This window comes from Mesitornis unicolor, unplaced genomic scaffold (genome assembly GCF_000695765.1).
Source record: "Mesitornis unicolor isolate BGI_N332 unplaced genomic scaffold, ASM69576v1 scaffold23138, whole genome shotgun sequence".
Lineage (NCBI taxonomy): Eukaryota > Metazoa > Chordata > Aves > Mesitornithiformes > Mesitornithidae > Mesitornis > Mesitornis unicolor.
Window position 1 is genome coordinate 14,651 of NW_010204167.1, and position 14,064 is coordinate 28,714.

The window sequence follows — 14,064 nt, forward strand, 5'->3', positions numbered from 1 at the left end:
AGCAGCAAGCAATTATATGGAGATAAAATAATTTAAAAAAAACTTTTATAAGCAATTTGATGCGAAGATTATTCTTTTTTTAAATCTGCCTGAAGAGAGACAGTGTTTCTCTTCTTCCTTTCCTCCTAAAAGGCAATTAATCAACCATCAAGCCTACATGACAAGAAGCAGTAACATTGCCTAGAACAACATTATTCTCCCTGCTGAGTTCAACCTGCAGTTTACAGCAAGCCCTGAAATAAGAATTTTCGAAATAAGGCAACTTTATTTTTTGAAGCAGTAATCTTTCAGGCAAGACCACCAGTTGGATATAGTTGGCTAATTTTCTTCACAGGCACTATAAGAATAATCTCCTTAACTCTAGAGCCAAATCTGAATAAAAAATACAGGAAAACACCGCCCTTACAGGGAAAACCAAATTAGGTTTTACACATTGGGGTTTTTGTTTGTATGCTTGTTTTACTTCCTTGCTGTGTAGTTAATGTTAGTCCTTGATAGTGGAATTAAAGCGAGAAGAAAAGGTTTTAATGTTTTGAACTTCTGGGCTGCTAATAAAGTTAGTGTTGGAATAAGGTAATTGGTTATGCAAGAATTCGATCCACAGGCAACCTAATGAGAAAATTACATCAAAATCACACACAGTCAATGCCATGGATATGTCTTTATGAATCACTTGTAAATCACTACAAATTTTAATGAAGAAATTAATAAATTAATCATCCATTCTATGTAGGCAGGTACTCAACACGCTTTACACAATAGGGAATCTGTTTTCTGCTCTTATGTACCTGTCTATGCATGCATTTTTTTTCTGGAAAATATATGCACTGTTAGGAAATTACTGCTGAAACTGTCCACCCAAATCAGCTGGTCATTAATGGATGACCCAGCCTATAAATAACAGATACAGGTCCAGGACATGGAGTAAGTGGAGATGCAAGGGAGGGACATGGGCTGGAGGTACCTGAGAGAGTAGGTAAACCAAACTCCTTTCTTTCTTACTGGTTTTAAAAGATTCATCTTCACTACTCCCTTCAAATGTCTCTCATGCCCCACCTGCCACTCTATCCTTCTCTCAGGAGCAAAACTTCATCTTTCCTCTCTTATGGTGGCCTGTGTAACATTAGATTGTGAAGCAGTTAATAAATAAGCAGGAAATGACTGCCAGACCACAAAAAAAAAGATTGGCAGGCCAAAGATACATATAAATCCATCTAAAGTAAGACAGGACAGTTAGGATCCACAGTCTAATAGCCATAGTGGTTTAGGAAAGACAAACAACCCTTTCAACAGTTAATTAAATCAAGCTGGTGGAATATTTCTTGGTTTTCGCCACAGTGCAGAATGGTGGAGGACGCGTAAATAAAACTGAAGAGGATGCTCATGGCAAGCAACTGCTCACTCATGTGAGTAGGAAGCTCTGCAGCTGCAAACATTAAAGACTTGGATGTATTTAAAAGCCATCTAAATACTGTGTTCAGGGATAAGGTTTAGAAGTGGGCATAGCACAGTTAGATAACAGTTGGACTTGATGATCTTAAAGGTCTTTTCCAACCATAACAATTCGATGATTCTATGATTCACCTCTATGAAGCACTGGAAACAGATTTGTGTCTCCAGCTACTTTGCAACACGCCAAATATTAAAGACAATATTGGCAATATCTCATCCCTTTATATCACTAACTACAGAGAAGAAGTGGCCTAGAAATGAAATAATGGATTTTCATGGTGTTGCTCTTCCACCATGAAGCTCATTCTTTCTCTTTGCTTAGCACTTGCCAGGCTCAGATCTTGAAGTGTCCCAGGAAAAATCCAAGAGCAAAGGCTAGACTGAAAAAAGGACTTTTTTTTTCCTGTGTTTTTCTGTTCACCACCATGGTGGTTTATCTCGGGCTGACCTTGGTGGTATCATGTCACACTCAGGGACTTGGCCTCAGGTTTAGGCCTACTCTTCAGCAGGGACCAGGGCACCCAGGACTGTGGGGTGGGTTAGGGAGGGCTGTTCTCAGCATGGGACATTCTGCAGGGAGACCACAGGGAGGTGATGGTGGATGTATCTGCTGCCTTACCCAGAATTGCAGGGAGGGACTTCATTTCATTAGAAAGCCACTGGCTTTCTTTCCATTTTTATGCAGAAAACAGAAGAAAGGAGTTTGTTCCTTATTTTAAAACACCTCAGAGAAGAGAATTGAACCTGGATTTGCTGTAACCATGGACTACCACATTAAAAGGGGAAGTTTCAGTAGTGGAGACATCTCTGATTACATTTTAAAAGACAATTATTCTTCTGCAATTCCATCTTGTGAGGAGACCATGGTGTTGCTCTGAGCTGAAAGTTCTAGGACAGCATGAGGGAGACTTATAACACGCACTTGTTTAGTTCTTTCTCCTCTGTGAGTTTCTACTTATGAACGCTGTTGAAGACAGATGGCTAGGCTAGAGGGACCCTTGCTCTGACCTGCTGTGGCTGCTTCCAGTTGGTGATGATCTCAGTCACACTCCAGGAACACATAATGGATCATCCCATCGAGGGAAATGGCCTGAGTTGCACCTAATTTCCACATTCTTCACCTGTCCTATTTACCATGATGGAAGAGCTTCTGGGCAGGAGTAGAGGATGAAGCCTGCAGTGTCCCAGGAGGTACCTCCAGAGTTCACTGACATCTGAACTTTGGTTTTGAGGATCGCAGTTTTGGATCTAAAGTTTTAAATTCTCCCCTGGTCACAGTCTTGCAAGCTTTTTGTGAGTTTGACGAATGATGTTATTCCTGTTTTATACGGAAGGGAACCTGGACACAGAGAAGCAGTGGGTGACCCATGCTCTTGTTCCAAATGTCTCCTTCCCTAAGATTGATCATCAGTAACACTGAAAAAAAATATTGAATGAAAAATATATTACTCAGCACCTATTTTAAGGCAAATTATAGAGGAGGGCACTTGTAGCCTGTGGGAAAAGGCTGCCAGTTCAGCGTTGTTGTGCATGAAAACTTTTGGTCAGAATGTACTACATCCTTATCTTTTCCTCAGGCTGTTTTACTGAGCTGGTGAAAAACAGCACAGAGATGAGATGCCCTTAGATATAGCAGGTGGGCTGTTACCTTGAGAAGGTCTGCAGCGTGTTACGGAAGCACAGTCCTCTGAAAATGGAAACCTTAGCAATTCCCTCCCATTGATCCAGGGACTCTGAGGGCTACTGGGAGGCCTCTGCCAGCTGCCACTCCCCTGGGGGACCTGGCTGTCCCTGTGCCACCAGGACCGTGAGGAAAGGTGGCTGGTCAGTCGGCACTGCTCGCCAGCTCTCTGCTCTGATGGGGCTCTGCATCTCTCCCCCCCATCACATAGGAGCAACCTCTGGGGGTCTCTAAGACACACAAGGAGTCACAAGGCAGGCTCAGAGCTTCTTTCAGCCTGTATTTAATTTATCTTGAGAATGTAATCTCTTCAAGCTCTGAGTAGGAGGGTGTTTCTTCTTAATTGCTGGCCTTGCCAAACTATTCCAGGACCTGAGAGTCACACGTGGTGTGGCACACAGCCAGGTTCCGGCAGACCAGTTTCTGCTACAGGTTACACCTGTGCAAACACGATGTTTTGAGATTACTCCCCAAGCACCAGCTGTGCAAGCTGATTATTTTCTGCTAGCACCCTGCTCCCACCTGGGTGACCTCATTAGTCCTGACAAAAACTGCAAAACAGCAACTGTGGCCACTATTTAACTTTCTTGCTCTTTATGATGTATGAGGGGAAGTCAAGAGGGAGCTCTTTTCAAATCACATCATCAGTTTGCTTGGCTGGCAGCTAGACAAGTCCTTCCTTTTACTTGTAAACTGTGAAAATTTCACACAGACTCACTGACATATATTATAAACCTGGAAGCTTGCAGGGCTCTTGAACAGTGTTTCCTGCGCTATAGGTAGTGTGGGTTATACAGTGCCTGCAAACTGCACAAAAGCCAAATGTCAGTAGGAATTACACTTCTAAACCAAAGAGGCACACTGGCAGAAACTGAAAAGGTATGTAAGGTGAGATTGTGTTTTAAAGTGTTTACTTAATCCACAAAAAAATATGTTGAGAAAGCAAATGCACGCTTTGGTTTCAAACTTGAAAAGGTAATATGGTCAAGAGTATATTGCTGACATATTTAATGTAGCAATTGCTTTCTCACCATTACTATCAGAATGATACTGAGCATAAGAGATCATTAAAAAAATGGACTTAATAAACAGCATCTATTTTAAGTGCCTTCAGCCAGCCCTGGAACTTGTTTTGACTCTGAACAGCACACACCCCACACCCCACATTAGCAGCACTTTAGACCCCTTTCTGTTGGCTGGAAAAGACCCTGAGATACTAAAAATGCCTTGGTAAATCGCACCTAAAAGCTATGTTAGCAATCACATCTGGAGAGGAGAAATTTTATGTTCCTAAACACGCCACAATGCCAGCATGGAGCCTAGGATCCATGGGACCCATGGATCCTGGGCATCTTCACTGGGCTCATTTGTAGGATGCAGAACCTACAAGGTGGCCCTCTGCAACTTCAGCTGGAGGCCAATCTGGATTTCTTAGAGCATCTAAAATGACACTGAGCACCTGTGCTTGGGTCTGTGAGCTGTTCCCTTTCCACTTCTAGTAAGAGGAGAAGTTTCAGTTTTTCTAGTTGTTCCCAACAGTTTTTTTTTCAGTGAGACTTCAGTAAGATTAATGACATTTTCTGATATACCAAGTTCACTGATGCTTTAGAAACATTTAAATGTGTTGTTTTAGCAGAGATCGAAAAGCATAATTCACCAGTATAGTACCTACACCCAGTTAGGATATGAAGAGAGGTTGTCAGAGATTTTGACGTAAAAAAATTATTTTACAGTGCGTTGGGTAGAGCAAAGGTCCATGGTTAAATCCTTACCCCGGGAGACACGGCCCACACTCTGCATCATTCTCCTGGTCACCAGGCGTCATGACCGTGGCTCGAAAAAACCCCTCGCAGTCTTTGTGCCGCCTGCATATCTGGTAGCCTCCTCTGGAAAACTTCTCCGAAGGGCAGGGGACGCAGCCGTAGTCCTCATCTTTGGTGCCGTATCCACATGTCTGCAACAGCACAAAGTCACCAAAAAGCAGGCTTGTGCTGCATGCAAGCTTCTAGAAAAATGGAATATTCATAGTCTGGCTCATGGGCTTTGCAGGACAATGTCATACCAAAGGAAAACAATTTGTTGTTTGGTCCCTTAGCATCTGCCCTAAAAAGGCCACAGAGGGATATAAGGACCCAGTACGCCATGTCCTGGAGAGGAAAAGGGGACCCGGAACGTTGTGGTCCCTGACAGTGGCCCCCCATTGATATTTATATAAAATTTCAGCAAGTCATGAAAGTGGATTTCAGCTGCTGCTCAGCTAGGAAGTGAACTGAAAATTGAAAAGCAGAGAAGCAAATTACAGGGGAATTACAGTTGCAGCAGGGATATCAGCGATCTTGCTTTCATGCTTGGAGAGGCCAGAGGGAACATCACAAAAGGCAACGTTTGTATGAGATTTTGTAACCCTTGAACTCACATGTCTCAGCTGAACATTACGTTTAGATTAAATAAAACTAAAACCAACCAGTTATTATTCAAACATACTTGTTCAGGACTACCAACTGTGTGAAATTCTTGCAATAGGATGTTTATTCCATTAAAACCAAACAGGATTTCAGTAATTTATTTTTTAATAAGCAACAATTATCTGCTGTAAATCAAATGGTTACTTAGGAACCATAATTTAAAATGTTGCAGAAGCATCCAAGTTCCTCTAGTGCCAAAATATCTTAGCAGGAGAGTAAAATTAAATTTCCCATGTGGGGGGCCAGCAAGCATGCCAGACTAACCGATTTATCACACTATCCCGGAACGGCACCATCAGATTTTTAAATAACTCATGAGATGAGAATGGACTGGCAGATGCTGTGTGTGAAACTTCTACCTTACCTCTTTACCATGCTACTTTTAACAAGGCTCCTTCTGGGATAGGGTGTCCCAGTGTGCATGCTCGCAGGGGTCAGCACTCCTGCGTAAGCATCTCAGTCCTTCCCCATTTTCTCTCCTGTCCCTGTTACCACCATGTAATAAAGCACCTGGTTTTTGCATTTGGTGCTTAATACATATCCCCTCAACCAGCAGAAGAAGCTGAAATTACCATGTAAGGTTCTTCGCCTGGCTCACATTTGGGGCAGTCGTGGCACATGCCGGTGGTCTGGTTGTAGTATTCGTTCTCGCCACAGTTGGAGTATTCGGCACTGGCAGAGTATACCAGGGAGACCTGTCAGCAGAGAGCATCCCAGAGCATCATCATCACTTCCACCGCCTTCATCCCCCACGCTTTGCCCTCTCCCCTTGCCCAGCTGCTCAGAAGGCAGTGAGGCCGGTGTTGCAGCATGAAACAGAAGTGCTGCTGCAGGAGATGGTTTTCAGCAGCCTCTTCAGGCTAAGAGTTTCTCAGAGCACTGACGTTCATGCTTGCTGGCACAACTACTCCTCCAAGTATCGAAGGCCCTGATTCCTGACGTATTAATTCTCATTCTTTCCTGTGCAGCAAATGCCTGGGTTTGCAGCTTCACCCCTCCCAGCCCTAACAAGCCTTCTTAAATGTGACTGCGAGGGACAACTATAACAACTGGAGATAATGAGCTGCCTTGGGCCTCCACTACCACAGGGCTGTGCTTCACATGACATCCAGGCTAATTGGTTTTTCCAGTGCCTTCGGTCTCTGCTCCATCCTGGATCCTTCTCCTTCCCCCTCCTCCCTAGCAGCACATGCCCAGGTGTTTTATTGAATGGAAACACATCACTGCATCGGGGGTCAGTCCCTAAGTCACCTGTAGCTGTGCCAGGACAATTCAGAGATGTTTGCAAAGACCCAAGCAGAATGCAGTTGCCTTTGCAGGCCAGAGAGACTCATGCGCACATAAATACCTACCACCAGAAAAGGGAACACGTGAGTCCATTTACGTTCACCCAGGTGAGCCATGCTCTCTTGATGTTTTACCTGAAAAGACAGATAGAATCGGTGACTGTTTATGAGCCTGAGTAACTATTTGAGCGTGTTGCCAAAATAAGAACAGAAGAGCTCACAGGCAGAACAAAGGTTAGATGGGAGCGATGCCCGGAGGTCTAAGCAAAGAGAGGGGAGATGTGCACGTGCACTCGCACACATGCGCACACTGCACACCTATTTTGAGAAGACCAATGGCAACAGGAAGCCTAGTGATGCAATCTTCATAAAAAATCTGTCAGAGATGAGGAACCAATTCCGAGCCATGGCTTTAGAAATCCTCCCAGCCTGGCTTGTCTCCACACTGTTTAGTGCTTGACCCCGCTAGATCAGATTTCTCTAGGAAAGATCGAGGATGGAGCGGCCAAATGCAGAGCAAATCAGTGGCACACCAGGGCTGCCCATTCTTTGCTGGCTCTTGCAGGTCCACCAAAAAAGCCCAGAGCTGCCTTCTGTAGGAAGCATCAGCTGCTTTTTGTTCTTGATAAGTAAACTGCAGATTTAAGACATTAGACTCGAAGAAGAAGCCAAACTTTGTATTTGAATTGCTATTACAACAGTTGGGGAAAATAAAGGCTGCAATCTCTGTTATAAACACACATGCTAATTTATTTCATTTCTTCAAATGAATAATTTTGAATAAGAGCTGATGTTACATATTCATGTACTGGATTTCTTTCTAAGCGGAAAAAAAGAGACAGGAAAAGGAGGCACAAATCATTTCGTTAGCATGATACAACTTATTTAATGGTACTGTTACAGCACATAATATGCTCTAGGGGCTTTACAGCTTCAAACTGCAAATGTTTGAGATAGATACAGTTGCAACACTTTGGTTCTAGCAGATGTAAACTACTCTTTAAATTTTCCAGGTCTCAGAAACTGCAAGGCTTTTAGTCTCCCAGAAAAGCACAATTACTGCTTTGTGCCACATTCGAGCATACAAACCTACATAAGAGCAGCACTCTGGTATTTGAGATAGCCGCTTACATTTACATTTTTAAACACTAAGTAGATTAAGCAAAGATAATATCACTCCAGCATCAAGCTATGAACTTGCTTTATATATTCCTTCCGGCAATTGGGCTAGCTGAGACAGGTAACTGGGTGGGTGGGTGGACAACCTGAATCATGAGTATATTTGTTTCTACAGGAAATTGCACTTTGAAACCTAGAAATAAAAGAGAATCTGAGATAAACTGTCCTAAATCTGGAGGTAAGAAATGGAAAATAGTAATGCAATTGTATAAACTGTCAGACATTTGAGTTGGATGAAGGGTTTGGCTATGACAGTGCAGTTGCTTGGAAAAGTTCCAAGGATATAGTCTTAACGCATATGTCTGTTAAACTGAATCCCAATTATAAAAGAGATTGTTAGATTTTAAATATTAATGTTATCAAGACTGTGTCTCCACTGATACTGCAAAATGATCGCATTTGTTATAAATTGGGTCTGAGGCTCCCCAGGACCAAAAATTTCACTTGAAAAGTGAAAAGCTTGAATCTGTAACTTTACAGTAGAATATATCTTACAGTAAAAACATGCTCCAGTTGCTTTCAAGCCATCCAGATGTTTGCTGTTTGAGGTACTTGTATGCAACCATAGCCAGATTTGAAGAATGGTAATGAAGAAGCGTAGCCCATTAATGTATAATACAATCTTCTCCATCCATTTGGCATTTATTTACATAAAATGTTGAAACTGTCTAGTTTTACATGTATACATAAAATATCTCTCTGTCTCTCAATATAAATATGCATGTGGGGTTGTGTTTTGTATGTAAACATACTTTTTCCCCGCTGCATTCCGTCATTATACATAGCAATATGTCAAACATATGGGAAATAGTTTTTAACTGGAAAAAAAACAGTTCAAAGTGCTGAATACGGCCAGATTAGAACTGCAGGGGAGACTTTTCCCCCAAACTGGAATAACAGAAAGTTATATTAATTATTCAACCTCTGATTTAAGTACACTGCCATAAACTGGCAGTGTTATAGTCTTGTGGGTTTTTTTCCCCTTCTTTGGAGCTAAAAATCAAAATGCTTATTTTACTTTTATAACACAGGAGTGAGGGAAGGCAGATGCAGAAGGTTTCTGGCAGTAGGACCCTAGGTAGCTCCCCATCTGGGATGATACTTGACGGTATCTACCAAGACATGACAGGCTGCTCTTTGGCTTGCTGTTTATTTATATCTGCACCGTATTATCTCTCATGCATTAATCCCATCCACACAGCAAGGGATCTTCTAGAGCTAAGATTGCTTTTGTCTCTAGCCGACATCTTCAAAGACATGCGAAGCTTGGACAATCAGCCAGCTTCTGTTAAGAAGCAAGAAAAAGAGGGTCCAGTTATTATGGCCCCTAATCATTAAAAGCATGAATGAATTAGCAGAAGCTGCACCTTTCCTTTGTATTCTGCCGTGCTTTGACTAAAGCAAATTACTCTCTCCTGCAGGTGAGTGGGAAGGAGCTGGAGGCGTATTATTGCTGGGACCACGCAATCGTTCCTAAGCAATTTGGGATCTCCAGCAGCTCATGGGCTGAGCCCTCTGCAGATCCTGACTCCTGTTTTTGTTTAGGCTGCGTGGGTGTCTCCGGAGAGGAGGTGTAAAACACAGACCTGTGTCTCTGTGGATCAGGTGTGCAACACACAGCAAGCCTCGTCATGACTAGAGGGGGTTGCTAATTACAGCCATATTCACCTTCCAGGGCATATTCGTTAATAGCTGTTAAGAACATACACATAAGATGACAGGGAAAGGAAGACTATTTTCCCAGTGGCAACCGCAGCACAAAATGCTAGAGACACCTTGTCTCAGCTTCTCTCCTGTAGACTGCAAGGCACAAATTTGGCCTGGGGTAATAGGAAAATAGACGCCTGGAACCCTATTACTCAAATATTTCACCTCCCAGACGAAAGGCCCTTCTATACAGTCTTTGAGGCTTCTTACCAAGAACTGGCAGATACAAACACAAAAACAAACAACAACAAAAAAAATATATCCCCAGGCAGAAAATTCTTACTTCATGCTCTCCAAAGGATAAAAAGCATCATTTGCAATAGTCAGCCTTTGAATTTGATAATCTACTTAGATGATAATGTAGCACTGCCATGATACTAACAGTATCCACGGGTAAATGGAGTAAACATAGGGAATGTGCAAATAACGAGGTTACTCGAGCTGATGATCCAAGATAAAGCTCACAGTTTTCAGTGGATGATCTTAGCTGTTATTCTAGTTCTGTGGCTTCAGCATTAACATAGTGGGAATGATAATTTTGCATCATAGACTTCTTGGTTTAAAAAGTTTGAAAAAAGGAGGAAAACAAATACATTGATTGAAGTACAGAAACACATGATCCTTAATGTTGTAGAGAGCGTTTTTTTCCTTGGTATCTCTGCATTTCTTTAATTTCATCACTGACATAGATCTACTTCAAGGACACAAAACTTGACTTTGTGAGAGGGAAAGGCACAACTGCTGTGTCAGACGTCACGATTTTGATCTCTCTATGCGCATTTCTTTTCTGGGGTTTTCTAAGCAGCAGTTGGGTTAGTAGATCTGTGATTACAAACATAATTCCTGAGTAGCTGGCAAATTGGTATCAATCACAAATCTACTTCCAAGGTCTCCACCACTAGCAGCAGTAATGCAGTTCCTGAGGTTTATGAGAAAAACCTTGTGAACCACCTTTTCCACAGATTATCACACTTTTTTGCACGGGCTCAGCAGATAATCTTTGTATGCTCCTGAGGCTGCTAAATCCCTTTTAGCTGTGATAAGCTTATATAATCCTAACTACAGGGCCTCACAGGTTTTAGACTTCAGCAGCAGAGCTCAGTCTGACTCTGGTCTCATAAAAAGAGATATGGTCTGAGGTTTTTTTTCAGGAGAAAAAGAGGGTTCCCTGAATCCACCACCAAACGGCAATCATGGCAGCACAAGCTTGAGGAGAGAAAAAACTTAAAGCATAAGCAAAGTCTACGGAACAGCATGGAAGTATGGAAACACAGAGATGATGAAGAAAATTATTTTGTAGCCTTGGTTATGGTTTGTATTATTGTGAAAAAATATTGCACAGAACAATATTACATTAATAGGACAACATGAACTAACTGTTTCCCATAAGTGTTTTTATCTCTTTGACCTTACAAATACCTTAAGAATTACCTCAGAGAGAGATGTAAAAATTGTTAAAATGATACAACTCTCTTCTTCCTTTTACCTGAAACATCAAAAGGAAGAGAGAACAGCTCAAGCTACACATAAAACTTAAACTGCTTCTGTGATCTGGCAACTCTGTCAGAAAAGTAATACATTGCTAGGGCACAGAAACAAGATTTTTTTTCCAGTGGGAGCTGCACTGACAAGAGGGGAAATAAAAGATTCTTTGATTCCTTAATGGGGGCACCATGCACTGAGAGCTGAGAACGTGGTGGCAATCAAGCCTAATGAAGAGCTATCTGTCTCTTACAGACTCTTGTCTGGAAGCTACGCCTGGAAGTCCCTATTTTTGAATCTGCTTTCTCACCTTACATGAAGATACGTGTTGGCACTCGTGTAGGTGGGCCATCCACTTTCTGAAAAGGTTTTCAGGAAAAAAAAAGGTTATGATGAACCAAAAATACAAGAAAGAAGGAAAGGCTCTTTTCAACATACTTTGCGTGGTTGGCATGTGTTCCTGCACAAATGAGGGCACTAATGAGGTGTGTGGGCTGAGGGGATCCTGGGGTCTCCCTGTTTGGCCCCAGGGTACCCACAGATGGCTGGTGCCAAGCCAGTCACCTCCCTGGCCCCCTTGCTACCAGCATGGCCCCAATTTGGCCTCCTCCAGGCTGATGTTATTCTCATCTGCTAGCAGCATCCCTCCAAAAGCCAACCCAATCTGACCAGGGCTGCCAGAGGAGCATGGTGGTCTCCATCCCCGTCCCAAAATTCTTTCAGGGCACATGGCTCACAGGAAAACCTTCCTGCTGCCCCAGCAACCTGAGCCACTCGGGGTGGTGAGCAGGGAGTGAGCATACGATGGCTTTTTAGGCAGGAAAATGGAAATTCATTGATCCTGCAACCTGTCATCGCAATGTGTTCACTTCAGTGATGTTCCTGCTAGAAAGGGTGATATTTTGAGGAGGAAGTAATGCTGCAGGGTAGAGGCACTCATGACCTCCTGATGTGGAGTCTGCTGCGGTTGGTGCTGCTTCATACAAACAAGAAAATACTCATTAGGGCAAAAATGTGAGTAGGGACTCGTACTTCCCCCAGTCAAAAGGCTGCCCTAACCCTTAGGCTAAGTCACATGATCTCTTTTGTCTTTCATAATTTAAAAAAAAATTAAAAAAAATCTGGGATTTGTTCTGACACACAACTGAAGAAAAACTCAGAAACCTTGTATTTGTTATAGGGAAAAAAAATCTTGACTTTTTTGGCTGGTCCCCATAAAGATTTTCCTCAGCAGGAGAGGCTTGCTTTCCCTTTCTCCAAAAATGAATTTTTTTGCAGGTGATTTACATGAAGACTTCCCTGATATTTTCAGCCCCTCCTAATGTCGGCTGGGAAGTGCTACAACTGCTGTATTATGCCTTCTGGTTTGCTTGCTTGCTTGCTTGTTTGTTTTAAGAAAGCTTGGGCTCTTCCTTTAAGAAGAAGAATTGGGCAATGGTGGCAGTGGGAGCAGTGGGCCAGAGGCATGTCATGGCTGCACCACACTCACCCCTGGAGAGCTCCTGTCCACTGCCTGGGGAGCTCACCCTGCTGACAGATCAGAGCTGCTGGAGGGCACCCTAGTTTTCCATGGAAATAGCTGCAAGATGGATCTTACATCACCATGAAAAACTGCAAACGAGCACGTTAGGCTCCCCAGCCCAATAATTCTAAGGTGAGAATTAATGAGCAACAGTACGGTTGTTCACTGCCTACCGCGTCATCCCAGTGCCTCATCGGCTCTGTGCTTTCTCCATCACCGCCTCCTAAAAAGTTTCCCCATCTGCCCCCACCTGAGGGAGAAGAAACTTGGTTTTGGCATTTCATTTTCAGGGGTGAGGTAAAATTGCTGGTAGGAAAACAACTCACTTCAAATTCAGAAGCTCTCCTTAATTCCTAAGACATTACTTTCCACTTGGAGCAGAAAATTAAAAGCTTATTAGGAAAATACAAACCACCAAAGCGACGATGATGTTTTTCTAACACCTTTTCCTTTTTACTTGGCTTTATGCTTTCTAGATGACAGATAACCTAATAAGAACAGTCTGAGTCTTGGCTTGTACTATTAAGATTGATAAAGATTTGAGCTCACACTTTGGCTTCCGCTTCTCAGGGTCTGATCCTGTGAGCTGCCAGGTACCTTCGAATCTCACAATATTTGGGACTTTTAACACTGTGCAGAGGCTGGCATCTTTTTTATACAGTAATTTTTGATGGACAGGATAGATGTGGAGAAATTTAAAAATACTTTACAGGAAGAAACTGAGGTGAAATCCTACAGTGATCATCAACAGAATTCATTGAAATTGTAAATAGAATAGAAATCCCATGGTGGCCATCAATAAATAATGTCTGCTCTTAGCTCTGCAGGACATTTGCATTTCTTAGCTAAAACTGAGAAAATTGTTAGAGAGGCCAACACACAATTCTGGTTTTTCCACGGTTTACATGGAAAACAGCTGAATGACTGCATCTTACAAGTACAGTGAATGGCAGCTTGGGTGCTGCTGGAAGGGGCTGCAGCAGAGCATGGTGGTGCTTTTGGAGAAGAATCTCCTGTTAGCAGGTTGCTGTACAGGGAGCACATCACTGAGAGGGTCCTGGCCACGAACGAACTTTCCCTGTACAAGTGCATTAAGCCACAGTGCAGCAGTTTCACTGTGTTTGGCAAATGTAATGAAGTTAGTGTTAGATGGTGGCCACTTATACTTTGGTGCTTGGTTTTAGAGTCCCAGAAAAGCCTCTTGTCTTACAGACAAAGGGACACATACACTGCCAACAGGCATTAGTTTTTTTATTATTCTACTTTTTACATAACTGCATTTGAAGGAGA

The 14,064-nt window shown here is 42.7% G+C and overlaps 1 protein-coding gene across 1 annotated transcript in view; it reads right to left on the reverse strand.

The window, feature by feature from the left end:
• Window positions 1-7,012, reverse strand: part of EDAR (ectodysplasin A receptor) — a gene marked incomplete at its 3' end in the record, with an annotated part of 20,175 nt that extends 13,163 nt beyond the window's left edge. The window contains exons 1-3 of the mRNA XM_010190976.1: window positions 6,951-7,012; window positions 6,171-6,293; window positions 4,906-5,087 (exon numbers count right to left, since the gene is read on the reverse strand). Of these exons, the coding sequence (XP_010189278.1) occupies window positions 4,906-5,087; window positions 6,171-6,293; window positions 6,951-7,001 (356 nt within the window). The remainder of the gene's footprint in view (window positions 1-4,905; window positions 5,088-6,170; window positions 6,294-6,950) is intronic.
• Window positions 7,013-14,064: the final 7,052 nt, after the last annotated feature.